The following is a 25,601-nucleotide window of genomic DNA, read 5'->3' on the forward strand; positions in this document are numbered from 1 at the left end:
TCAAAATGGAGTCCTTCTGAAACAGAGACAGCGCTGTTTGCACTGAAGCATGCGTTCGTGTTATCTTGATGTGGTCTTATGTGCTGAATCTTGCTTAGCCCTGTTCATCTGTCACCTGCTCTCCGTAAATCATCTTGGAAGCATCCAGGGTGCTGACTCATGAATCCCTCGTGTTTTCATACCGTTTGTGTTCGTTTTGGTGCCGTTCACGGAGCAGCAGCAGTTATTCCCCTTCTGACTTTAATGAGTATGGACAGATAGGTACATTTTGCGGAGGTTTTTTCCTTCACCATAAGAAGTTATGCTTCATGTGAGCCGGCAGAGTCGTTTTCATTAAAAAGTAAACACAGAATCAATGGCCATAGCAAATTAATTGCTCTGGCGCTCAGCTCACTCTTGTCTGAGTAGGTTGGCATCACTCTCTCGTGCCTCAAATCTTCCCCACTCTGCCTATAAACGCCATCATCTCCCCTATTTAAAATGAAAACTGAGAGTCTTCTCTCACCCTGTTTAATTACTGTCCACGCTGCTGCTTTTTACCACAGAAAATCAGTAGGCGATGCTGGCCGTGCCTGTCATCCACGGTTCTGTTGTTCTGGGGTAGGGTCCAGTGCCACTGGCAGCCAAGATTAAGACTGATCCTGCCTCTGCATCACCGTCTCAACAAATGCGTTCCTGGGTACACTGTGAATGATGTGCGTCTCAAGAAGTACACACGGGACGCTTTCTTACCTTTGTCCCTGTTTCTTCTCTTCTAGGTATCTCAGTAACGAAGAAGACGCATACATGTAAGTAATGCCTTTTTTTTTAACCCAAAGTTTCTGAAGAGTTGGAATTCGCATATGTCTGGCTGCTGTGACCCTTCAAGTATAAACTAATGTTTCAGCTGTGATCCATGGTCAACAGAGGTCATACTTCTCTACCTGTAGTGGTCGGAAGTGGTACATCTCCACCTGTTTGTACTGAGTGTGTGTTAAAGAGAGTCTAGACATGGTCTGATGAATTCTAGTGATTCAAGTCATTAGTCTTCAGAAAAATTATCAAACCTAGTCAGGAGGATCAATTAATTACTTACTGATCACCCCTATTCTGGATCCTTCAACTGGTATGTTTCTAGGAAACATCACCTTGATTTCTTTTAAACTTTGGTCTCCTTTTCCTCACCACTAGTTCACGATTTAGGCCGTTTTGTACTTGTGTCTGTGGAGCAGAGATACTGACTGGGAATATAGGTGCTGTCGCTCGACCATGAGTGTGGCCCATGAGGGCCCTGGTAAATGGCATTGGTAGTTTGATGTGGAAATGTGCGCTGGAATTACACTCTGTATTCATCCCCACTTCTCAGGTTCAACTGCTTTCATCAATTGCCTTCATTCGAACTACACCATAAGTTTACAAACTCACGTCAATGTAAAGTGTTGTGATTTTGCAATCCGAGCAATAATGTTTGACTGTGCTTTGAACCTCAGGATGAAACTAATCCGTCATTGATGCAGGCAGTCAACTTTCACTGTACTTGACCAGCATACTTAGACTTTGAATTAATAGTGTCATCAGAATTAGATAACTATTTTAGACCACAGATATGTGCTACCCATGAGATGTGCTTGGGCATCCTTCTAAGGCAAGCTGTGGAGACATTTATGGCACAATTTAGGGCCGACAAAGATGTGTCCCCAAATATTTCCTAATTACGCTTTTAAAATTTTTGGTTTCATGTGAAACATTTGGGGGAAAAAATCTGTGTAACATCAAAGTAGTTTATCTTGTGCCTCAGTTGATTCTTGAAATCTGCTCTTGGGTTTGTCTGTCTGTCTATCTGTATTTGTAGCAAACAAAAAAAGCAAAACAAAACAAAACAAAAACAAACAAACAAAAGAACACCCCACCAAATTCGATGGTTGCCTGACTCTTAGGGCCCAGTCCTGCAGTCTCTCCACGTGGCTCTCCCATGGGCTTCAATGGAATTTTGTTTGAGGAAAGATGTAAAGGTCGGGTCCGTAATGGACACATGATCAGGACAGCACCTCCATCTCTCAATGCACAGTTCCAGTTGGCTGTCCCTCCATCACGGTAGTCTGTGGCCCTTAGCTTTTTGGGGGTTGTTTTGTCGTCGTTGTTGTTGTTGTTCTTGCTGTTGTCGGTGCATAATTGAGCTCATGATGACTGAGAGATTGACAGTGCAGGAGACTGAAGTCCTCTGTATATCCGCAGGGCAGGCATGGTACAGAGCGCTTCCTTGCACAGCCTTGCCCATGAGCTCGTCCCTGGCCTGGAGGGACCCACTCTAGAGGTGGTAAGTAATTCAGTCTTTCTGCTAGCTCAGTCCTGGGCCTCTCCCGAACAGGAGCGGATGATTATGCCTACTGTTTATGGTGGTTTGGGGTATGGACTCCTGGCCACCTGGCAATACACAGAAAGTCACTGACTATTTGCATTATGACTTGGCTCTTGGATAAGTGGATAAAACCACTAGTTGAACTCCATTGGATACAAAGAGTGCTCCTCAATAAGACAGAGACCAGAGATGTTAGTAACTATATAGACCATCCATCCATGAGGACCTTCAAGGAATTGTCATCCCTGAGACTAATTTCATTTGGCCTATTGCAGAAACAATAACTTGTGGTCACATTTAAAATCATAGAAAGATTTGGATGACAGCATGAGATTGGTGGCTAGTAAAGAAAAACTGGTGTTCCAGGAAGAGGAAGTAGAACCAGGTGGGCCCTGCAGCAAAGGCTTAACCAACTCCATCAGCTATACCTGCTTTAAAACAAAATCAAGATGTAGCCAGAGTGTGTAGATTTTGACTGCCTTTCTAACTATGGAAAACAGCAGGAAAAGTCTTAGACATTAAGCATAAAATAAATGTAGAGAGACTTAAAATAAAGCTCGCTTTATGTAATTTAAATATTAAATTGACCCAAAGAGATCAGAAATCATCTTAGTTTTTGTTTGGTGTTTACTCTGATGATTGAGGGGAGAGGGCCCACGATAAAACAGATCAATGACGACTTGAGAAGAATAGCATCTGAACAGACAGTTGACACAAGACTTTGCACATGCCAAGGAGAAATTGAATTGTCCAAGCTGGCGTGTTAGTGAAAGTCTTCTATGCCACTTAAATGTGGAGATTGTTTTTGTCACCCAACTCAGCAGACAACCCATCATATTTCTGATCTTAGCATCTCTACAGGGCCTACAACTTGTGAGGAGGAAGAAAATCAATCAGTTCTTTCTCCAATAACAGTCACCCAAATGACTTCTTCTTTAGCATCTGTCGGATTTTTCTTGAAAACTGAACTGTCCTAACTTGCCTATAAGTTTTCCTAAGATGGTAAATTCCAGCTCCTCTTAAATCATCTTGACATCTGTTCTTCAAAAAGTTTCACTATCAGTGAACTATATGAATTCATTTTTGTACTGTCTCAAGACTTCCATTTTTAGCCAGTGTTCTGGAAACCCTGGTCAGGGCTTGACTACATAATCATCGACAGCTGAAGTCACCCCACATTAGCAATTTCAGTCTGGGTTTCCTAACTGCCCTCACAGAGAGATGGTTCAACTTACAAATTAACATGTACAGTTGCAGAATATATTATCAGACTGGAGTGTCAGCTCACAGGTACACCAGTCAGAGGTGCGAGAACTACAAAATGAACCTGAGTAGATGTGACACCTGATCATATTTTAGGCCACCTTGTTATCTGGAAAGCATAGACATTGCTTCCTTAAAAAAATAAATAAAAGTGCTTTGGGTGAGTTGAGCCAGAAAGTCCCAGGAAGGAAAATCTGATTATTAGCATCAGAGGAATTCACAAGCAGGGTGTTTGGAGAACTCAGATTCTCCTGAATTCTCGAGAAAGGCACTGGTGGTGTTTGTCATTAACTTTACTCGGCCGGTGGGAGAAGGCAAAGTTTTGGGCCTTCTAGTACTAAGTCATCATGACCAAACTGGTCAAAGAAGGCTTTCATTTGTGACATTCTGCAATTGTTGATAGGAAATGTTGCTGTCGGTTTTGGTATGTGAACAGAAAAGGAAGTGTTTACTTGTGGGGTAGGGATATATCAGATAAGTTTTACACCCTGTTGTAGAATTTCAGTTTAATCTTTGTGGTGATTATATAGCACCTGTGTTTGGTTGGACACTTTAAAGATTGGTTTTACTTCGGTATTTCACAAGTTTGTTTCGGTCTCTTTCCTGCTGAAATCGTACCATGTTGGGGAAGTATCTTTTTCATGGCATCAGCTGCTGTTTTGGTTTTTATTTGCCAAGGACAACCAGTCATTTGCCCCTGACTTTTTAATCTAAATCGACCTGGATAGTTCTGCCTACACTAAAATTATAGAAGATGGCAAATTTGGAGGTGAAAAAGTAAAAGAAAAATGCAACAGATCATCTTAGTTGTATCGAGCTGCTAGGAAGTTGAGCATCATGGAGTCAGGAACCTAAGGGAATTTATCAGCCAATCACCACAACGCAGACCCAAAAGACACCAGGTAGGCTCCTGGATGGTTTGCAGAGGCAACAGATGATTGTGACTTCTTCCTGTTCTCATTCATGTTTATATTCTTTATTCTTCCTGTTAAAGTCTGTTCTGCTTGCTTTCTTCCCTCAGGATCAGGCACTTACAGTCACATGAAAATTGCAGGGGACTCGGTGAGCAGTAAGAAAAATGTATCTGTTTAATCTGAATTCATGTCAGTTTTCCCCAATAAATAGCAAAATAAAATATGCTTCAGAATCTTCTGAAATATTTCAATTTTAACATGAATAGCCACTAAAGGTAATTGAGGACACTTTCCAATGTTTGCTTACGGTGGGCTAATACCTAACATATAAAATTAAAGTGCTATCTTATTTATAAAGAGATTCTAGCTCTCAATAGTAAAAATATTGTAGTACAAATCAGAATATTTCCTTGAGAAATAATCCTTTGTATCCGTAAAAAGAAAAAAAGTGTTTACCACAGTCATTTAAAGTGGAATAGGTTAATGTATTCACTTTTCACCCCTAGAGACTTGGCTTTGAATTTGACTCAGAGAAAATTAGTTTCGAGGCCTCAACCTCCTCTCCTTAGGCATTTGTTGATATCACAAAACCAACCCAACAATTTGTCACGATTGTTGCCATTTACTCAGGAGGTCCAAGAACTAAAATAACCTTATTTGCTCGTTTTCTTCTCTTGTCCTTGAGGCCATTCCTTTTGATTGTAGACTCTTAACGCCACCAAACTTGGGGCTCACCCATAGGATTTTCACAGTCCAGGAAGACGCAGCAACCATTCTTGGCAAAGCTTATGGAAGGTGCTTTGGTTATATAGTTAATAGGTTGCTGTGGCAACCCACGTGACTCAGGGTGTGACTCATAGTAAGTAGAATTTCAATTGCTGCTGGCAGGGTGTTTCATTAGGACAGGCCTGAAAAGAAGCCACACCGAAGTTCTCTTCCTAGGCTTTCATCCAGATTCCATCTTCCCATTGAGAGAGAGAAAAGGGGATAACCCAGTGCTCACAAAGTAGCCAGAGGATTCATTTCTTAGCTTGCTGAGGCTACTCTCTGTCCCGGACATAAAGCTGGCTGGTACATGGTCAGAAGTAGATGCTGCCCTCATAGAGGGCTAACCAAATGGACAGCTGTTTACTGATTACCTACTATGTGCTGACACGTTCTTTGCCCTCAAGGACCTCAAAGACCAGGCTGAAAGTGGGGATGGGGCGGGGGTGGGGTGAGTGGGCTTATATAGTCGCTGAAAACACAAACACCTGGTGTACCATTTGTAAAAGAGACAGCTCACAACTGGAAAGCAGACTGGTAGCTGGACGTGTGGGGGAGGAGAAAAGAATTCCATGATCCGGGATTCGGCTACTGTGATCCAAGCCTACAGAAGGATGAAAGGAAAGGGATAGATTTAACCCTGGGTGCTGAAGGCTCTCCCTGCTGCACATCTCCCATTCTCACCCAAAGTAACACCTGTTGAGTCCCTTCAAGATCATCCAGTTCAGGGAAGTAAAAATCCCTCGTCCTGCCTGAAAATGTTTGCCTTGTTTAGACTCAGCCTGTGTGGCTGTAGCCAACCCTGCCTGAGCTTAACAGGATTTCTGTCTCATCATATTAAGATATAAATGGACTGCACTTGGCCCTGCCACTCAGTTCTTCCAAGGTAGAAGATTTACATAGTCTGAAAACCCACAGTTCATTCCATTAAAAAAACAACAACAACAGAATATTAGCTAAGTGTTTCCATCAGAGCATCCAGTTGACTCAAATTTGCTCTGTTCGTAGACATCAGATCCATGAATTGAATTTGGAAAAGTACTTGTGTTCGCATTTCATAACACAGGTTCACAAGGGTGTATTGAGATGGTGAGGTCACTGTAGGGGGAAGACACAAATGCCTAGCCTATCAGGTGCTAGTATGTACTTGATAGATTATATATTTAATAAAACTCTGATATATGGTTGGGTTGATCTTTAAAGAAGGCTGGGTGTCTATCACAGAGTTTCGTGTTACTTTTGTTTCAGTCATGGCAATAATATGGAGTAGCAGTAGAAGCACCCGTAGGTGTAGTAACAGCAGGGTAGGAACTGCCACCCCTGGGGCACCTGGCTGACGCTCAATGGGTTGAGCGTCAGACTTCAGCTCAGGTCATGATTTCACAGTTTGTGAGTTTGAGCCCCACATCGGGCTCTGTGCTGTCAGCACAGAGCCTGTTTTGGATCCTCTGTGTCTCTCTCTCTCTCTCTCTCTCTCTCTCTCTCTCTCTTTCTCCCTCCCTTGCTCCCTGTCCCTCTCCCTCCCTCCCTCCCTCAAAAGTAAATAAACATTAAAAAAGGAACTGCCACCCCTGAGCAATTAATTCTGATACTCCAGGTGTTGTGTTTAGCACTTTATGTGCATTATCTCATTTAATCTTCTCATCACCTCCATGAGCTCTGTACCACATATGTCCCCAGCTTGTATGAAAAAATTTATCTGAGGGATCAGCAACGTAAAGGAGCAAAAAAACTTGCAAACTCATCCAGCTGGTGACAGGCAGAGCCGGGACGCAGAGAAGATTGAGTCCTCGCACGCACAGAAATGCCACACCATTATCTCCAGTATCAGCATTAGGTAACGTCGTGGAACACTTACAAAGTGCTAGATGCTTTTCTGAGCACTTTGCACATATTCGTTTATTTCATCTTTGCCACAACCTTGTGATGTAGGTCTTGCTGCTACCCCACTCTCCAGGTAAAAACTGAGCCCCAGACGTCTCCAACTAGCTAGTATGTGATGGAACAGGATTAAAGCCACTCCACAGAGCCTAAATGCTCCTACAGTAACAGAGTAGACTTCCACTCTAGACTATAGCAAGAAAGTCAAGTGTAACAGCCATTCTTACAACTGATTCAGGTTCTTTAAACTTACAACTATTTTACCTGTAAAGGCTTCTAAGCTTGGTGAACGAACTGATGATAACAAAAAAAGGGGTGGGGGGAATGTTATTCCTACTATATGAAAAAATTCATGTAAACAAAGCAGTGTACATAAAACCATGCAGCCTTCTTACTTTAAAATGATCATTACTTCTCTTTTTAACAATCTAACCTAATTTGGCAAAGAACTGGCATCCACTTAATATCACTGTTCGTACAACTCAACTGATTCTGTAATAGCTCAAAATGGTTACTTTTGATTCTAAGATACTTATGTCCCCCACAATAATAGTAAAGTGTATTTCTTTTGGCATGAATCCATTTTTCACTGCAACTAAGTCTTTAATAATGGACCTTAATAACATATATAATAAATTTGTGCATTATTCTTTTGTCAGACCAACTGATAATTCATGTATAGCTTTCATTACCACTAAGAGGTAGTATGATTCAGGACACTGTGGTTTCCCTGAACCCTAACCAAAAACAAACAAAACATGAAGGCAACAAGAATGCCCGGAGGGTTGAAATATGTATCAAAACCATCCACACGAGAATTAAACATCTAGGTTTTGAGTATGCTTATGCATACCTAAATTTAGAATTGGATTTATGGTTATATCAGCTTCTCTGTTTTTTGGGATCTGCATCCAAAGGAATAAAAACAGAGGAAAAACAGATGCCAATGTGTTTGAAATATGGAAAAAGTTATTGTTGTACATTAATTTCTTTATAAATTACACAAAATTTTTTGTAGCAACTCTGTCAGCTACTCTGCCAGGAAATTCGTTTCTTTGTAGTCACATGGTCCCTTTTGATTGTAATTGATGGCTGTATCTGCATATTATGGTAACTAAGGTTCTGATTTCCAACCTACCCAATTACCCTTTTTCCTGGGGCTTCCCAGGATTCCTTACAGTGGAATGTTCTCCACCTACTTCACCTCCACCTCTGAGTAAAGTTTGTCTATGTAGGAGTGATAGCTTTTCCCTTGTTTTACTTTGTTGATCTCCTAGGTAAAACTCCTAATGTCTTAAGTAGGTAACAGCCAAGCATAATGACTGGAAGGCATATTGAGGAGTAGAAAATGCTCGAGTGTGTAGGATTAAGCTTCAGATTCAGCAAAAGAGACTTCGTAAATCTTTGCTTAAAATTTTGTTTTTTGGGGGCGCCTGGGTGGCTCAGTCAGTTAAGTATCTGACTTCGGCTCAGGTCATGGTCTTGTGGATTGCCAGTCTTCTGAGCCCCATGTCGGGCTCTGTGCTGACAGCTCAGAGCCTGGAGCCTGCTTCGGATTCTGTGTCTCCCTCTGTCTCTGCTCCTCCCCCTCTCACACTCTGCCTCTCTCTCACTCTCAAAAATAAACATTTAAAAAAATAAAAATAAAATAAAATAAATAAAATTTGTTTTTGTAGGAGAGAGGGAGGAAATTGTATGGTAGGTAACCCAGATACCTGTAATACTAAGATCTAAGGAAGGAAAGCTGGAAAGCAGACCACAGGCACGCCCTGTAGAAAGAGCATGGGGCTAGGGGTCAGACTGATCTTTTTAGCTTGGTATTTCCAACCCCTCTTCTGTGCCTAGCACTGTGTTAGGTATAGAAAGTTTAAGTCATAACCCTCACTCTCCAATAGCTTAGTCTGCATCTGAGGAGAAAGGACAGACCTGTTTGAGCAACCTGTAGTAATGAAGGAATTGCAGGAAAATGCAGGGTTATGATGCAAGTCGGATTATCTGTATGCATTGGGGATGCTAGTAGTGAGCTGAGCTTGTTCTGGAATGGTAGCAATGATTAGGTGTTTGATCAGGTGGATCAAGGCGGGGGCGGGGGGGGGGGGCAGTGGAGGATGATTGTGTAGACCTGTCTGACTAGAATAGAGTATTAACAAGGAAAAGGAAGGACAAGAACAGTGGTAAGGTTCTGGCTTTATCTCAGGACCAATGGGGAGCTACAGAATGTGTGTGAAAAATACACTGACCTTTAAATAATGCTTTTATTGCCACGGTCATTTAGTGAGCGTTACATAAAGCAGACGTTTCATACTTCAGTCCCGTCTCCGAAGTCAGACAGAATTCTCATCCTTAGATAGAGGTTCTTCTCTGGCGTTTCTTCTGATTAACTGTATAGCGGAAATGCTCATTGAGCAGGACAGATCTAGTCCGAAAAGAGAAGACTGTTCTGATTATTAAAGAAAAAAGAGTGTTTTATTTTTTCTCCATCTTCCCAGTTTCAAGGTCTAATTGTAAGACCAGTTCTTGCCATTTCATTGAAATCAGAGGAATGAAATAAGCCTAAAAAATATATGTGCCCTTTGAATTGTGTGGCTGATGGTTCTCCTTGCTTTCTTTCGTTCCTACTGCTAATTGGATCCTACTGTAATACCAGGAGCCTATGTCTTTCCGACCCGTTATAACTCGACCATATGTAGCTTTGTAAAAATTTGAAGCCCAGGTTCCACATCTTGTTCACACCTTAGGCAGGCAAAGTAGTCTGTATTGACTGTGACGTTTTCATCAGCACAAAGAATTCTCTCCCTCACACAGCTAGACAGTACAACAAGAGGATGATTGTACTTCCTTTTCTCTTTGTGGGTATTTCTTAATTTTCCCAGAATGAGTCTCTATTGTTTCACTTAAAGAGCAGTAAGATTCAAATGAGGCATTTTCATCAGCTGCATGTTCACAGAAGTCTTCAGGATATAATGAACTATAGCGCATTACCTTTTCTGTCTCTCTGAACGTGTTATCTATCTTTTTGTGTCGACAAAACTGAAAATTCACTTTCCCTCCCCAAGTTGGGGCATCGGGATAATTGATTGTTACCAGTCTCTGCTGTTAGTAGACAAGATAACACCAGTGCCTCTGGAGAACGGGTAAAAACTAAACTCTGTCCCCCGAGGCCAATGAAATCGCTGTTTGGTCCCTTGTGTGAAACTTCCTAATAACTTAACTGGGCAGCCTCTGGGTCCCTGGAGGGTTTCTCCACAAGAGTATTCCCTCTCTTTGTTAAGATTGCTTATTAAAAATGATTTTATAATGAAGTTGCCTCAAATAGCTGCTCTTTTCCTGGTTGTCCTTGAAGCTGTGGTGAAGAATCTTAGAGACAACTGTCTAGGGTTTTCCTCCTTGTTAAAAACTTCTCTCTTACCACTGTTACTCTTGATTTTTAAGGAGACAAAGTCTAACTGACACAAGTCCCTCTCCGGTTGATTATGTCGCTTAAAACCCTGTGCAAGGCATTATTGGTAGTTAAGCTTGTCATTTGGGCTCAGGAATCGAATTGATCTACATGGATGGAGGACATTTAAGTCTGCAGTGGGAACAAGGCTGTCGGGCTTCCCCGGAAGAGCAGTGGCTGGGGAATGCTCTTGCTAACTCTGCCCCTGACTCCATCACAACAATGATACCCAATTATTTTCTCTCTTTGGTCCTAGATTTCTCCTATCTGCAAACTAACCAGTTTCCTGCCATGAGGAACTGTCATGAAGAGGAATCAAATAATAATTAAAAAAAAAACTAGTAGTGCATTCTTTTCTATCCATGCACTGTATGAGTTCAAAGACTTCTAATAAATGTAGGCAATTGGAAGAATCAGGGTTTTGTTGTTGTTGTTGTTGTTGTTGTTGTTGTTGTTGTTGCTGTCCACATCATCGGCTTGGCTCTTTGGCTTGAAGAGGCTTCAATATGCTGGTGTATTTAATATGAAGAAAGATAAAGCAGATGTCAATAGGGCTTACCATTGGGAACATCTACTTCAGACTTGGTGTCCCAATGGCCAGGTGACTCAGGAAACGGCAAACCATATAAAGTTGTTAGTGACAGATGCCGCTTGAAATATTTTTCTAACTCGAAAGCTTGTCAGGCGGTAAATCTACAGAGCAGAGTGTTCAAGATGCAGGTCGGCCCTCCTTTGGCTTTGTGAGTACAGTACATCACCAAGAGTCAGAGGGACCATCGTGAGTCTTTTAGTGGAGAGATCAGTGTGGTCCAGTTGTGCTAAGAATTACTGTGCGCTAAGCTGTGCTAAGAACATGCCTTGGCTAAACTCTGTCCTCTAAGACCAGGTGTGTTAGAAAATACTGTCTTTGTACTCAGCAAGTCCTGTTCCCTCCTTTCTCAAATACAAAGAAGAAAAGAAAAAGAAAACCGATGACCTGCTCTGGTTTCCCATTGCCAGCAGGATCTTCTCATTCCCCCTCCTTAATAACCTGGTAGGGCTTTCCGTTGCCTCGGGAGTCTACACTTCTTAGTATGGCTCTCAAGGGCTTTAGCAATCTGATCTTACTATTTCCACCGCTCCTTCCTTGACTTGTAGGCTGGCAGTTTCTGCCATCCTGGGTGACCAGTTTCTACATGACTGTACAGGGGCATACCTCAGTGCCTTTGCTTCTGTTGTATCTTGTTTGTCCTGGAATGTCCTGCACCAACTGCTGCACCTGTAGAATTCTTATTGCTCCACCAAAGGCCAATACAAATAGCATCTGCCATGGAAAGCTTTCTCCAACCCCCACCCTCTTTGTTAAACTATTAACTGCAGCTTCTCTGCTCCCACAGTACATTATTAAGGTGGCAGTACAGAAAGTATATTGTAAATCGTTGTTGTTTATGTAGCTTTGTCCTAGATATGGTTTAATTATCTTTCTATCCCTTAGGCTTAGCGGAATGATTGGTATCTACTATGTGTTCATTTAATATCTGTGTATTTTAAATAAGTGTGTGTGTGTCTGTGTGTGTGTACAGACACAATATTATGACCTCCCGTTCTTCTTGCAAATTTGAGGCTAGGGAAGAATAATGATCTTTTCATTATTAACAGCTGAAAGGAAGAACAGATATTTAATATTTGAAATTGTATTGTGAGATTCGTACTATATTATTTTGGAAACCAATACTGCAACTCAAAGGGCTTCTTGATGTCTGGCAACTTACCATATGTATCTCGAGTCTCAGTTTTAGCACTGCTTGCTTTAAAGTTTTCGTTTCTTTTTTTTTTTTTTTTTTTAATTTTTTTTTCAACGTTTATTTATTTTTGGGACAGAGAGAGACAGAGCATGAACGGGGGAGGGGCAGAGAGAGAGGGAGACACAGAATCGGAAACAGGCTCCAGGCTCTGAGCCATCAGCCCAGAGCCTGACGCGGGGCTCGAACTCACGGACCGCGAGATCGTGACCTGGCTGAAGTCGGACGCCCAACCGACTGCGCCACCCAGGCGCCCCTCGTTTCTTTTTTTAATATTTAAGTCAGAATCTCATCCAGAAGGCTTAAAAGTACTTATTATTATTCTAAGATGAAAAACATGTTACTTTTCTGAGTGACCTCTTAAGCACCATTTGTTTGCATTATCAATACAAGATTTTATAAACCAGATGATCAACTCTATAGAGTAAAAAGTAAAGAGTCATTTTCACTTACCTTTGGCATCTATTTAAAGTCAGAGGAGAAAACATATCTTTGAGAGCAAAGCATTGGCCATTCTTTCCACCCATGGAGAGAGTACATTCTATCAAGGAAAATATCCTACGTTTGTCTGATCTATAGAGGGAAAAGCGATCCTAATGTGTTAAACAATTTGGGAAGTGGATGTCTTGATAATCCTAGATTATTCACTGAGTCTCAAGGTAAATTCCAGAAGTAAATGGCATTTATTTGTTCAAAGTCCAAACACGTGACATTGCTATGTTTTTCTGGCCTGGAATGTAAGTATGTTTCCTTAGCTTCGCAGGGACCACTGATTTCACAACGCTGGCCCTCTTCAGAAGTAGCTGCACACAACCATGCTTTCCAAAGTCTGCTCTTCCTTGGAATCCTCTGCCTTTTCAGCTTTCTGAGCAGCTTCCTCACTTCTTTTGTTTGTAACTCTTTCTGGAGTCCAAACAAGAGGAGCCAAATCATCCCCTGCAGTATCAATTGCTTGAGTGGAAACCTTGCTTTGTAAATGAGAGGGTGAGATGTGACCCAATAACAGAGTCTATTTTTATTTTAATTTTAATTTATTTCCTGGTGGCCCTTTATGCCTCCTTAGGCGATGACCTAACCAATTCTATCTTAACACTGATTTTTTTGTTTCTTCCAAGGTCAAAAAGCACGTTGGAATCATTATGACAGGAAAGTAAATGTTTTCTTGCCTCTAATGGAAAGTCCATCTCTTCATATGAAATGTAAAGTCTGGTTTTCGCAGCTTTACGAAGCGCAGCTTTTCTCTCGTGAGGCTTCTATTAGCAAGCTAGCAGAGAACAGGGGGAAGAAAGATCTTTGATTTTTGATGGAAACACCATCTCTTGTAATCTCTTTCATCCCTCTCCTTTCTCAGATGGGAGTCTTTAATAACGCAGCCAAAGGAGCTGTCTTCATTTTGTGCTGCAGTTTCACATAGCAAAGTGCAATCAAAAGTCAAAACTGTCCTAGAAGGCGCTCAACCTGTGGTTTTCCAGGTTGGAAAAGGGAAAGCTGTTACACCATCACACGTAGACATGTGTCCCTATACTACCGCCCCCCCACCAAAAAAAAAAAAAAAAAAAAAAAAAAAAAAAGTTCTGGCTGTTAGCTCTAAATCAAAGAACTTTCCATGGCCTGATTTGTGGAAGTTACCTAATCCTACCTATAATTGGGGTGATTTGAGAGACGGGAAAATGTTCTCATTTTCATTATGGGAGTCACTGGGGGACAGTGTCATTGAGAAGAATATGTTCTTTTTGCCCTAAATTGCTTTACCTGAGATGCTATTGGTATGTTTCACTTAAGTTAGATTTCTAATGAACAAAATGACCAGTTTGGGTCCCTTTCTCAGAGATTCTACTAGTGCTTAAGCTAGTCTTTAATGGTCAGTGAGCTTTCCTTCATTCCATCTCAGAGTTTTACTTCTAAGGAAAAATTCTAGAGGGTTGAGTTAATATGCCCCTGGAACACAGAAGAGTCAGCTTCTAACATTCTGCGTATGGTCAAAGGATCTACATACTGTCCATGATTCGTCTATGTTAATACAATGGTAATACCTCATCATGAAGTTTTTTACATTGTATGATCACCACTGAGTGAGCTCACCTTGTAATGCCAGACTTTGGAAACTTCTGGAACCAACCCTCTTGGCACAGAGGCTGGGCTGGATCTACCTCACACTGAAGAAAGTGAAGTTTTCCCATAGTCTCATCTAAAATGCACAATTTCTCCCAGCTTGTCACCCCTACATTAAATAAATTGGGCTGAGATTGGGTTCCCCAGAGAGTAGACTCTGAGATTTGCATAGAGGAAGTTGATCAGGGAGTGCTTCTAGGAACAACACCTGTGAGGGGTGAAGGAAGCTGCATTGGGCAGGAGAAACTGAACTGTCATGCATTTGTAGCCTGAGTTCAGCAGATGCAGCAGGGAGATGAGAAGCAGGGGTAACCCTTGAGAGATGTCCTAAATCGAGGCGAGGAGGCTGGATATTTTACCCTGCATCACCCAGCCACCGGATGCCAGCTGCCCACAGGGAAAGACATAATATTGGGCAAGGCAGCTCCCTTTAGCTAAAAGCAAGTCTCAGTTGTGAGCCACTGACAGTCAACACTCAAGGCCCCCAAGGAGAATAAGGATCTCAGTCCTGGTGGCAGCAAAGGATTTGGGTGGCACGCCACAGTATCATTATACAGGGGCCAAAAAAGACATTAAATTTCACTTTTGGGGAAAAATGTTTTCTGTGTTTGAAATGACACACATTTTATTGCTTAGCTAGGATGTAAACTAATAAAAATATATGCTTGGCCTCAGCATTATGGTATACCAGAATTGCAAATGCTGAAGAAAAAAACAGTATTTTTTTTCTGTTGAATAAGATTCTTCGTTAGAATTTCTGGTCCTGGATGTGTGCGTTATAAATCATATGTTTGTGCAATTTCACGTAATGTTTTATTTTTCCACACATGGACATTCCAGAGAGTTAACACATTTTTCTCAATTATAAAAATAAGTAACACATTTCCAACTCTTTTGGCTCATGTAAAATGAATTCATATAGGAATAAAGAGAATGCTTACAAAGAACTAGTTATACATATTACCTGTTACTTTTTGGATTTTGACAGTCTACTGTCTTACATTTGAGGTACAGTATCTGAAGTATATTGCAGGGCCTATTTGTGTATATAGTATCTCTCTTTTTATGAAATTCCACCCTCGTTTTGCCTGTTAGCAACTACTTGCAGGATTAAGCTGGAGATTAGTGGTGGCTGCAAAGATGAGAACCATCATGAGCCAATAATCCCATCTCCCAACTATTGCCTTCTAAGAAAAAGCTTCTCAGTAGTAATTAGTGATAAAGTACAGAATGAGTTTTTGTTTCATTCCTCAGAATTTTCACATAAACTCTGATTTAGTGAAATTTGACTTCAATTTTAATTCTGAGAATAAGAGATCCCAGGGGCGCCTGGGTGGCTCAGTCGGCTGGGCATCCGACTTCGGCTCAGGTCATGATCTCACAGTCTGTGAGTTTGAGCCCCGCGTCAGGCTCTGTGCTCACAGCTCAGAGCCTGGAGCCTGCTTTGGAGTCTGTGTCTCCCTCTCTCTCTGCCCCTCCCCTGCTCATGCTCTGTTTCTCTCTGTCTCAAAAATAAATAAAAACATTTTAAAATTTTTTTAAAAAAGAAAAGAATAAGAGATCCCAATATGAGAAAAAGCAATCCAAACTGTGTTCGTGGAGTACTGTAGAAAGAACTGAGTGTTTCCACTCTTTCCACCTTGCTTCAAAATACATCTCCCAACACCAACACCAACGTTCTAAAGCTCCAAATTTTTCTTCATGGAATTGCCATAGTTTAGAATACCCCTCTTCCCTCCAGAACCAGAAGCTTGAGACACCTTGCAGATCTGAACAAGGGCTTTCCAGTTTCACAGATCCTGAAGTTTCAGACAAATATCTGAACTTGTAGAGTTCAGATAGAGTCAGGGTTTATCTCAATGGAATTCAATCTGTATTGCTTTCCTGGATTTAGTTTCTATGCCTCTGCTTGGAAAGGAGGGGCCCTTTCAGGTTGATAATGAAGTTAATTCAGATTATTCTTTCCTTTACTCAAAGAGAATCAATAGATTGGAGAAACTCTTTACCTGGTCTAAAAGCTTCCATGGTTCCAACAGCTCCTACCTGGAAACATCCCCAGCCATTCTTTTGGAGATCCCTGTGTCTGAGCCCTGTGAAAGCGATTCTGATGGTGCCCGTGGACATCAGTGGCAGCCTGATCCGTCTGGCCTGGGTATTACCATAATAATTACAAGGTCCTGACAGCAGTTTTTCAAGTGGCAAAATTATTGGGAGGACAGTCTCCTGTAACTCACTCTTGGGAGAAGAGTGGAGTCCCCTATATGCTCTACCAAGTAACCCATCTAAATTTGCCCTTTCACAGATGTCTGATCCATCCCATCCAATGATATGCATTGTGTAACCACTCCACTTCTTTAGAAAACATACTGATAGTGTAAATTACAGTGGTTTTTTAATATAAAGGTAGCTAATGAGCTGAAAGCATTATGATTGCTATTTCAATGGACAGGATGAAACTGCTCCTTAATTTTTTCCTTGCAGGGGGGCAACTCTCTTCTCTCTCTCTCTCTCTCTCTCTATATATATATATATATATATATATATATTTTTTTTTTTTTTTTTTTTTTTGCCTGAATTTCAGTGAGTGATTCACATTACTGTCAATTACACGCCCTTATTATGTATTACAGCCACCAGGCAGCTGTCCAGGAAAACACAAGTCTGAAAGTGCTTCTCTTTTAAGAAAATTAAATTCATGGTTGCTCCTCCTTTGGGCATGGGCAACAGGCAGGAAGCCTCCACTTTCTTGCCAAAGAAAGGGATAAGGCCTTGCCTACTTTATCTGGATTAAATACCCACTCTGACATCTTGAGATCTTGATACCAATGCCCAGATGCAGGGCTTGGTTTGGGTTTCTAAATACTCTTTTTTATTTGTTTGTTTCAGCGTGTGTAACAAAACACAGACTGGTGTTATAAAACAGTATTTCTAGTTATGAGTCACAGCATTGCCTGTGCATTACCAGAAAGGCTGTGTGAAGTCTGAATGGAGAAACTGTTCACTTTCCTCCTTCCCAACAGGCAGAGTCTATGACAGCTTAGGGCTTTTAGCCCTATTTGCAAAGCTAGCCCCGTTGTCGCCATATTCAGTCGCATGTCTCTTTTTTGAAGTTTGGGCGAAACTACATCTGAAAACTACATCTACTATTGGGCTGCTCTACAGTCCCAGAAATTCTGCTTTTATATGGGCAAATGAGGGCTGCTAGGCTTTCTCAGATGTATTCTTCCTGGGAATGTTAACAGAATGTAAAAATACGGTCTCTACGGTGAGTGGGCAAAGTTGCCTAGATAGTTCATGCATTTGAGAAAACTGTGAGAATTAGTTGATATATTTCCAGTTCAGAGTCTTTAACTTCATTTGTATCTGATTCTTAGAATCAGACATTTCAAATAATGAAATATTCAGTAGCTTTGAAGCTGGGCTTCACACAATCTGTGTTCCAGATACATTGTGCCTAAGTGATGTTGGAATCTTAAATAAATATTTGAAAGACAAAGGATTGTGAATTGAGTGCAATCACTTTCACCTCTGCCCTTGTTTAGAAGCAGATTCAAGCCAAAAATTGAAAAAATAGTTTTTTTAGGTGATGGATGAAATTTAAATATGGACTGGTATTTTAGATGATACTAAGGAATTATTTCTTTAATACTGTAAGGTGTAATCATGGCTTGGTAGATGTTTCTTTAAAAATCTCTATCAGAGGGGCACCTGAGTGGCTCAGTCAGTTGAGCATCCGACTTCAGCTCACATCATGATCTCACGGTTTGTGAGTTTGAGCCCTGCCTCCGGCTTGTTGCTGTCAGTGCAGAGCCCCTTTACGTCTTCTGCCCAGCCCGCCATCCGCCACCCCCGCCCCAGCCTCTCTGCCCCTCCTCCACTTGGGCACACACGAAAAGTCTCTATCAGAGATGAACACTATAGTAGTTATGGGTGAAATGACAGGATATCTGAGATCTACTTTAAAATTCTCCGGGAAAAATACATTGAGATGAGACTAGGCACAGGTGAAGCAGAAGTAGCAAAACATTTATTTTACCAGGAGGGAGAGGGGGAGTGCATGGAGCTGTATAATACTATTCAAGTTTTGCATAAGCCTGAAAATTTTTTAACAGATTACCTTTTTCTCACCTTCTTGTCATCTGTGATTTCTGAGATGATTATATTTATATAGATGGTTTGACCATTTGGGTAATTAGTCTTTGATGAGAAAAAGATGACACCGATGAGCCTCTCAAGTTCAGAAGATTGATGGTGATCTCTCATACTCCATAAATCCCTGCATCTCTATAAAAACTCCGCGTTGTTAGCATCCATGTGAATAAAAACTACCGCGTATAACAAGGTTCCCTCACCTTCGCTTCAGGTTGGAAAAAAGGTAGGAGTGTTAGTTGCTCTTGTTCTTCTGTCTTTTCAGTGTTCTGGTCATGTAGACCCAGATTTGAGAGCGGACCAGAGAGTTCGTCTGGTGGTCCCCACCTCCCATATTCGAGATGGGGCGGGGGGGGGGACATTTTCACCAGGAGGTATAAAGTGTCTTATTCAAAGGCAGTTCCACTTGCCTTTACAGAAGTAGAAGCAAGGCTGGAACCCTTCGACTCTATCATACCACCTCAATCTCGTCCTTTAAAATACTCATTAACCATCTACTCTCTGGGGAGCCAAGCAGTTTTCTAAATCCAGACCAGCGATTGCGTGGGAGATGTTCATTCCGGGTAGTGTGGCCCCAAATTATCTTTTCCTTTATTGAACACTATTTCCAAGTTGTGTGATAAGTCCCAGAAGTAATAGTTTTTAATTCTGTTCTTGTTAATGCTCAGCAGTGGGTTTACAACATGTGCTTCCTCTTCTGCTTTTCATAGACTTTCCGTCAGGGAGGGTCAATATACTCGAATGACAGTCTGGGCTGACAGGAGGATACACTTGGCTAAGTAATTCCGCCGGGACCATCAGCTGCTTCAATAATGCCTTTCCGAAGGCATTTTATAATTTACGCTGAAACTCCAAACATCACAATTGAAATAGGGATGTTTTTCTTCAAGTGCAAAAATGAATTCTGTTTTGCATTTGTGGCCAAATCCTTTAAGCACAGACTTCCCTGCTAAATGTTGTCTTCTTTGCATTATACTTAATAGTAGCTCACTGGGGTAAAGTAGAGGGTCAGACTGGCATTTATAAAACAATTGTTACCTAGTCTTTTCAAGAATTTTTCAAAGAGCAACCCTCTGATTCCTGAAAACATAAGTATACAAATAGATGGGGAAATACAAATAGAGACAGAAAGACTTTGCCCTGTTGATATGGTCTGTGAGGAGACCATCCACAGGGTTTGGTCCTTTCTCCTATCCATTACTCAGAACTCTGGATTCTCTTGTCTATTGGATGCCCAAGAAATACAGATTTCATGTATTCTTTCATTAATCATCCTGCCCTTACTGAGCTCCTAATATGTAGAAGGCACTGGGGATATAGAAAGAAAATATTGACTCTCTACCACCACCATCTCCCCCATTTTTTTGGAGGAGACAGGGACACAGAAACAGAAAAGTACACAAATGCATAATTTTAAGTGCCTTGAATATGAGTGCTAAGGAAAGAGACGGTATAGGACCCACCCTCCATAGGGGCTCCTAGAAATCATGAAGATCTACGCAAGAAATATTTCAGAGTGTGAAGTAATAGCTGAGAGAGCTTTCTAGGCAGAGGTAAGTGATGTGAACACTTGGCTCTTTGTCTGCGTCCAAGGTAGACTTGATCCTGAGAATTTGAAATTTCACTTAATCTTTCACCCTTTTCGTAAATTATACCTCCTAGAAGACATTGACTTAACTTACTTAGAACTCAAGACCATAATCCTATAGAGGAGTCTATGATTAGACAGATAAAAATAGGGAAGTACTTGATTTCCATTTCAGGCTCCCAAAGGGAAGTTTTTCCGAGGTCCCCACTATGGCTAAGCTTCTCAAGGATTGGCTTTGTTGTCAGTACAGGGAGGTTTGTTCCTTCTCAGGATTTTCATCTGCAGTGTAATCTAACTAGGGAGTAAGTCCTCTAGTCTTCCAGGGGCAAAAGAATCAGCTTCCCTTGGTTTTGTTCGTGGGAATATGCTTTTCCCATTATCCAGAGATACTTGTGGATTCCTAGTTGGTCATTGATATGGAGAGGGCCTGTTTTCTCTGGGGGATTGGCAGAAGCGTCATAAGCCACAACTGGACCCACTAAGATGCCCATATCCAGAATAAGAGAAGAAGGGGGAGAGGAGAGGTGAAGGATGAGGAGGAAGAGGGGGGAAAAAGAAGAAAAAGAAAAATAGGAAACTCATAGGTAGCTTTGGAGCTTACCCAGAGACTTGTTACATGAACTGACCTCCAACCTGTCAATCCATAGACAAGGCCTTTTACTTTGTTCAGGAAACTCTGGAGATTTGTGGTTTCTAATATTCACGGTGCTATGTGCCAACTCACATAGCCAATTTTGCAAGCAAGTAGTGCTGCCGACACATGACCCATATTTCTCACAAATCCCATTATTCAGTGGTCTTTCTATTCTTCTAATTATACCAAAAAGAGAGTTTCTAGTGGGTAATAATCTCTCTTTGCTAATACTTTGTAGTTGGGTTCCAAACCAAGACCTTTCCTCTATCACAGCTTGAGTACGTTATTTTTATTTTAGAGCCAGTCACGACTAACGGGGAGGAGAGATTCTCTTGGCCTCCTGGGGTGGTGGTCAATGGATTTATCCTTTACTCTTCCTTCCTTTTTGACCCAGTGCCTCATTTGGTTTGACTTGCCTGGGCAGATGGGGAGATACCTGCCCAGAAGATCTCATTCAACGGGCATTGTGTGGTCTGGCTTGCTTGTTTATTTTTTTCAAATCAGATGCTCAAATAGGGCACGTTGTGAAATCCTTAACTAAATTATAGTCCAAATACTTGGTTCCAAGGAATCTCGAAAAAGGAATAATTTCCCTGTTTAACAAGTTTGATTACTATTTTTTTAAAAATTACAAAGGAATTTCATGGGATTTAAAGTTTCCTTTTTTTTATTAAAAAAATTTTTTAATGTTTATTTATTCTTGAGAGGGAGAGAGACAGAATGCGAGCAGAGGAGGGGCAGAGAGAGAGGGAGACATGGAATCCGAAGCAGGCTCCAGGCTCTTAGCTGTCAGCACAGAGCTCGATGCGGGCTGGAACTCATGAACTGTGAGAGCATGACCTGAGCTGAAGTCGGACGCTTAACTGACTGAGCCACCCAGGTGCCCCTAAAGATTCCTTTTTAATCTATAACTCTCATGTTGAGCTTATCTCTGTAAGCTCGTATTTTCTATATACATGTATTATCTCCCCTAGACTGTAAGCACCTTGAAGGTAAGACTGGTGTCTGCTTCTTTTTGTGTGCCTCAAATTCCTGGTACAGTCATCTAAGGCAGCAAGGCAGATGGGGATGCACACTGGATCCCGGACTCAGAACCTGGGCCCTAGGCCTGAGTCCACTAGCCAGTGTGACCTGGCAAACTCCAAATGGGCCCCACCTTTCCTCATCTGCAAAGTGAAAAAAACAGGACTAGATGATCCCCAAGGTCTCCGTCTTCCTAAATTATGATCCGGAGAGTCAGTTAGATCTTGAATTGGAAGAACTGAAGTTATTTTCAGTCTTTATCATTAATTTTCCTTTGTTCCTGTATCTCACAAATGAATCACCTAAGTTTTTCCACTTTGGTAGAAGGTATTGATTTTACCTGTATGATAAACCGAAAAGAATCCTGGATGAGAAGTAAATCACTAATATAACCATTAAGTGTTAATAAGTTCCGCGGGGAAACTATTCTCTTTCGTCAGCCAGAGTAGCTTAATTTATTTTTCTTTGAATTAAAAGACTTGCAATACCCGAACAAAAGAGAGTCCCAGAAAAGGTGAGGCATATCGCTGTGGTCTGCCATCTCTGTGGCCAAAATATGTGTGGTATGTGCATCTGTGGCTGAGGGTGGAGGGTTCTCTCCTTTGCTCTTCTTTCGTTTATGAGATCTGGTTGAAGTCAACATCCAAGGATGCATAGAAGGCAGAGTTGGGAGGAGACCGACTTCTGCTGTAGAAGGCTTTGGGAAGGGGGTGTGGGAGCGCTCATGTTTATACACTGGCTCCGCATGTCATTCGTTCTGCTATTTACTTGCTGAGTGCCTACTGTATATTCTTCAAGGTGCTGGTATTTGCTAGTTGTATTGCATAGTACGGATGCTGCCTTTTCTTCCTCCTTGTCTCCCTGGTGCTTTGAACCCCTGGAAGCACTGAATAGATATTTGCAAAGGAATTGGCCTCTAAACGCTTTTTATCGTGGCCTGTGGTCTCTTCCAGCTGCCCCCAGGAAAGAGCTTGCTGGACCTGAAGAGCTTATACACAGCTGCCTAAATTCTGGGGTCATGTCATGAATAACTGGGTAGCTGTACATCCAGTGGAGCCTTAAAAAAAATGTCTTTCTTGTCCTCAGAAATCGGGAGTTTTTTAAACCACTCAATGTTGCCATGTCTGGTACATTCCGTGTTCATGATTTCCTTCCCTCACGTTTTCAATCTGTTCGGTAAATATTAACTTGTGAGTCCATATTATATGCCAAGGACTATGCTGGTCACGAGAGATGTAAATAGGAAGCAAATTCATTCATTTCCTAATGCTTCTGTAATAAATTACCACAAGTATGGGGCTTAACACAACACAGATTTCTTCTCTTAAAGTTCTGGACTCCTAAAAGTCTGATAGGAGTGGGGCTAGAGTCAGGGCATTGGCAGGGCTGGCTCCTTTGAAAGGCTCTACAGAAATCTGCTTCCTGACTTTGCCAGCTTTAGATCCACCCGTGTTTCTTGCCTCATGGCTCCTTTCTCTACCTCCAAAGCCAGCGCCATAGCATCTTCCAGCCTCTCTCTGTCCCTCTGCTTCCATAATCACTTTACCTCTGTGTCTCTGAAACCTCCAGCCTCCTTCCTGTAAGGACCCTTGTGATTACATTGGGCCCACCAGGATAATCCAGAATAATCTTCCCATCTCAAGGTCCTTAACTTAATCACATCTGCAGAGTCCCTTTTGCCATCTAAAGTAACATAATCACAGGTTCCGGGGATTAGGATGTGGCTGTCTTAGGGGGAGGAGGGGCCATTTTTCAGCCTACTGCAGCAAAGCACAAGGCCTTGCTTACCTCAGAGAGCATAGGTTCTGGTTGCACAGGCAAGACAAAATGGGGTAGGTTTTTTGTATGCTTGCTTCCTTGTCTGCTTGTTTGGTTTTGATGCTTTATTCCAGCCATAAAGTTTCAGTGGAAATAGGTATGGAGAGGGTATGTCTGTTAAATTCAAAATGTATCAAGGTTAAAACTAAATCTCCCTCTTATAAAATGCTACCTTCAAAACAGAATATTAACCATATCATCCAACATCTTACAGTATACATCTAAATTGTTGCATCATCCAGATTTCAGCATGAAATGATTGGAATCTTTATTTGCAAAGGGAAGAAATAAGACTTCTCTCTCCTTAGCCTGTGAGAAACTTTGGTCAGCAAGTCATGAGTCACTAGCTACTTTGATTAAAATGATAGACATTCTAAATCCCAACCATCCCAAAAGGCAGCTATCACAGGGAAAGAAGAGAACACACTTCTTCATCTCAAGTGTTGACCACAAAGTCCAGGGTTCTCCTGGTAGAGTTCATGCTCTCGTTGAGACTTTAATTGTCCCTCAAGTTCTTTGTAGTTTTGAAAATGTCAGCATGAAAAATATTGCCCTGGGGAATTCAAAACATAAATTATAACATTAGGCAAATAAGAGAACCAACTTAGAGAGGGAGAAATAATCTGGCTACAAATAGCAAGAAATATAATATCAGAGGCAGAAAACAAAAATGAGTCCGGGTGGCTAAAACATGGCCTGATAGACAGGTACAGTCAGACTCTGCACTAAAAGCCACCCAAAGAGTACAGTGTCATGAAAAGTCCCAAGGCCCAGAGGCATCCTCATGTGGTCACATTTTGCCTCTACAACCAAGTAGGAGTAATGTGGCTGTGAGCAGGCTATTTAACCTTTCTGAGCTCCATGTGTAAAATAGGGACAATACTACATAGCCGAATAACTAACATCGTGTGGGTGCAAGCCCTTGCTTCCCCAGGATCTGGCTGATCGATGGGCAGTCAGTGATGACAGTGCTCTGTGAGCAGCCTTGGCACGCCTATCCCTCCGTGGGCACAATGGCCTTCATCTCCTATGGCCCTCCTCCAGTGTAAGGCTGCCCTTGATATTCACTTTGGCCAAACAGAAGTCATTGTTTGCAAGACACGCTTATGATCTGCTTCATGTCCCAGGCATGTTCAAAACACACACACACACACACACACACACACAGTGTCTCCCAGAGGTCGACCCTGTGTCTGTGACTCATACGTGGCAGCCAATTTTCCAAGCAAACTCAAGCACTATAACAAGGGTTTGGGCTTTACCCAATCAGTTGGGATTTGTCTGCAGGCTCATAGGTCATTGCCCCTAGCAAGCTAAAAAATTCACTTTCAAAGTGGTTCATAACCTGTAGAAATGAAAGCGCACAGTGTAACATCTCAGGTAAAAAATCCGATGTCACTCAGATCAGGCTTACCAGCTGAACTCTGGTGATTATGAAGTGAACTCTGTTGTTGGAAACCTGCGTGAACATTAAAGTCTGTCATCACTTTTATTGGCAGGTGCCACGGGCTCAGACAGCAAGAGGGCAGGATGGGAGAGTACTGCCGAGCTGGTCAAACAGAAACAATGGAGAGAAGGAGAGCAAGAGGCAGCAGAGAGAATTTTGATTTTTCTAAAAATGGAACTATTTGTGTAGTGGGGAGTCATGAAAACTTATGGCCATGTGGTTTGTGTTAAGTGTTTCACAATGGTTAAATGTGTTCTAGCACTCGGTGGAAATGGGATTCTCTACCAACTAATTGAATGGAGGAGAAAAACATGGGAGGGATTAGTTTTCTAGAAGGAAAATGAAAATGAGAAAAAAAATCATGTCACTTTACTTCTATTCTCTGTTGGGGATTTTGAGAAGATTTATCTTGGCTTTTCTGGAAGGACACATATGCAAATCAAAGAATC

General features: G+C 41.6%; 1 protein-coding gene and 1 long non-coding RNA gene across 2 annotated transcripts in view; both read left to right on the top strand.

The window, feature by feature from the left end:
* The window catches only part of RORA (RAR related orphan receptor A), a 722,413-nt gene that overhangs the window by 533,688 nt on the left and 163,124 nt on the right, over positions 1-25,601 (top strand). The window contains exon 2 of the mRNA XM_045449541.1: positions 759-788. Within this exon, the coding sequence (XP_045305497.1) occupies positions 759-788 (30 nt within the window). The remainder of the gene's footprint in view (positions 1-758; positions 789-25,601) is intronic.
* On the top strand, positions 820-25,514 carry LOC123582919. The gene is made up of 2 exons (XR_006704649.1): positions 820-2,296; positions 25,205-25,514. It is a non-coding gene; the product is annotated as an uncharacterized LOC123582919 (long non-coding RNA).

The sequence above is a fragment of the Leopardus geoffroyi genome, chromosome B3 (genome assembly GCF_018350155.1).
Source record: "Leopardus geoffroyi isolate Oge1 chromosome B3, O.geoffroyi_Oge1_pat1.0, whole genome shotgun sequence".
NCBI lineage: Eukaryota > Metazoa > Chordata > Mammalia > Carnivora > Felidae > Leopardus > Leopardus geoffroyi.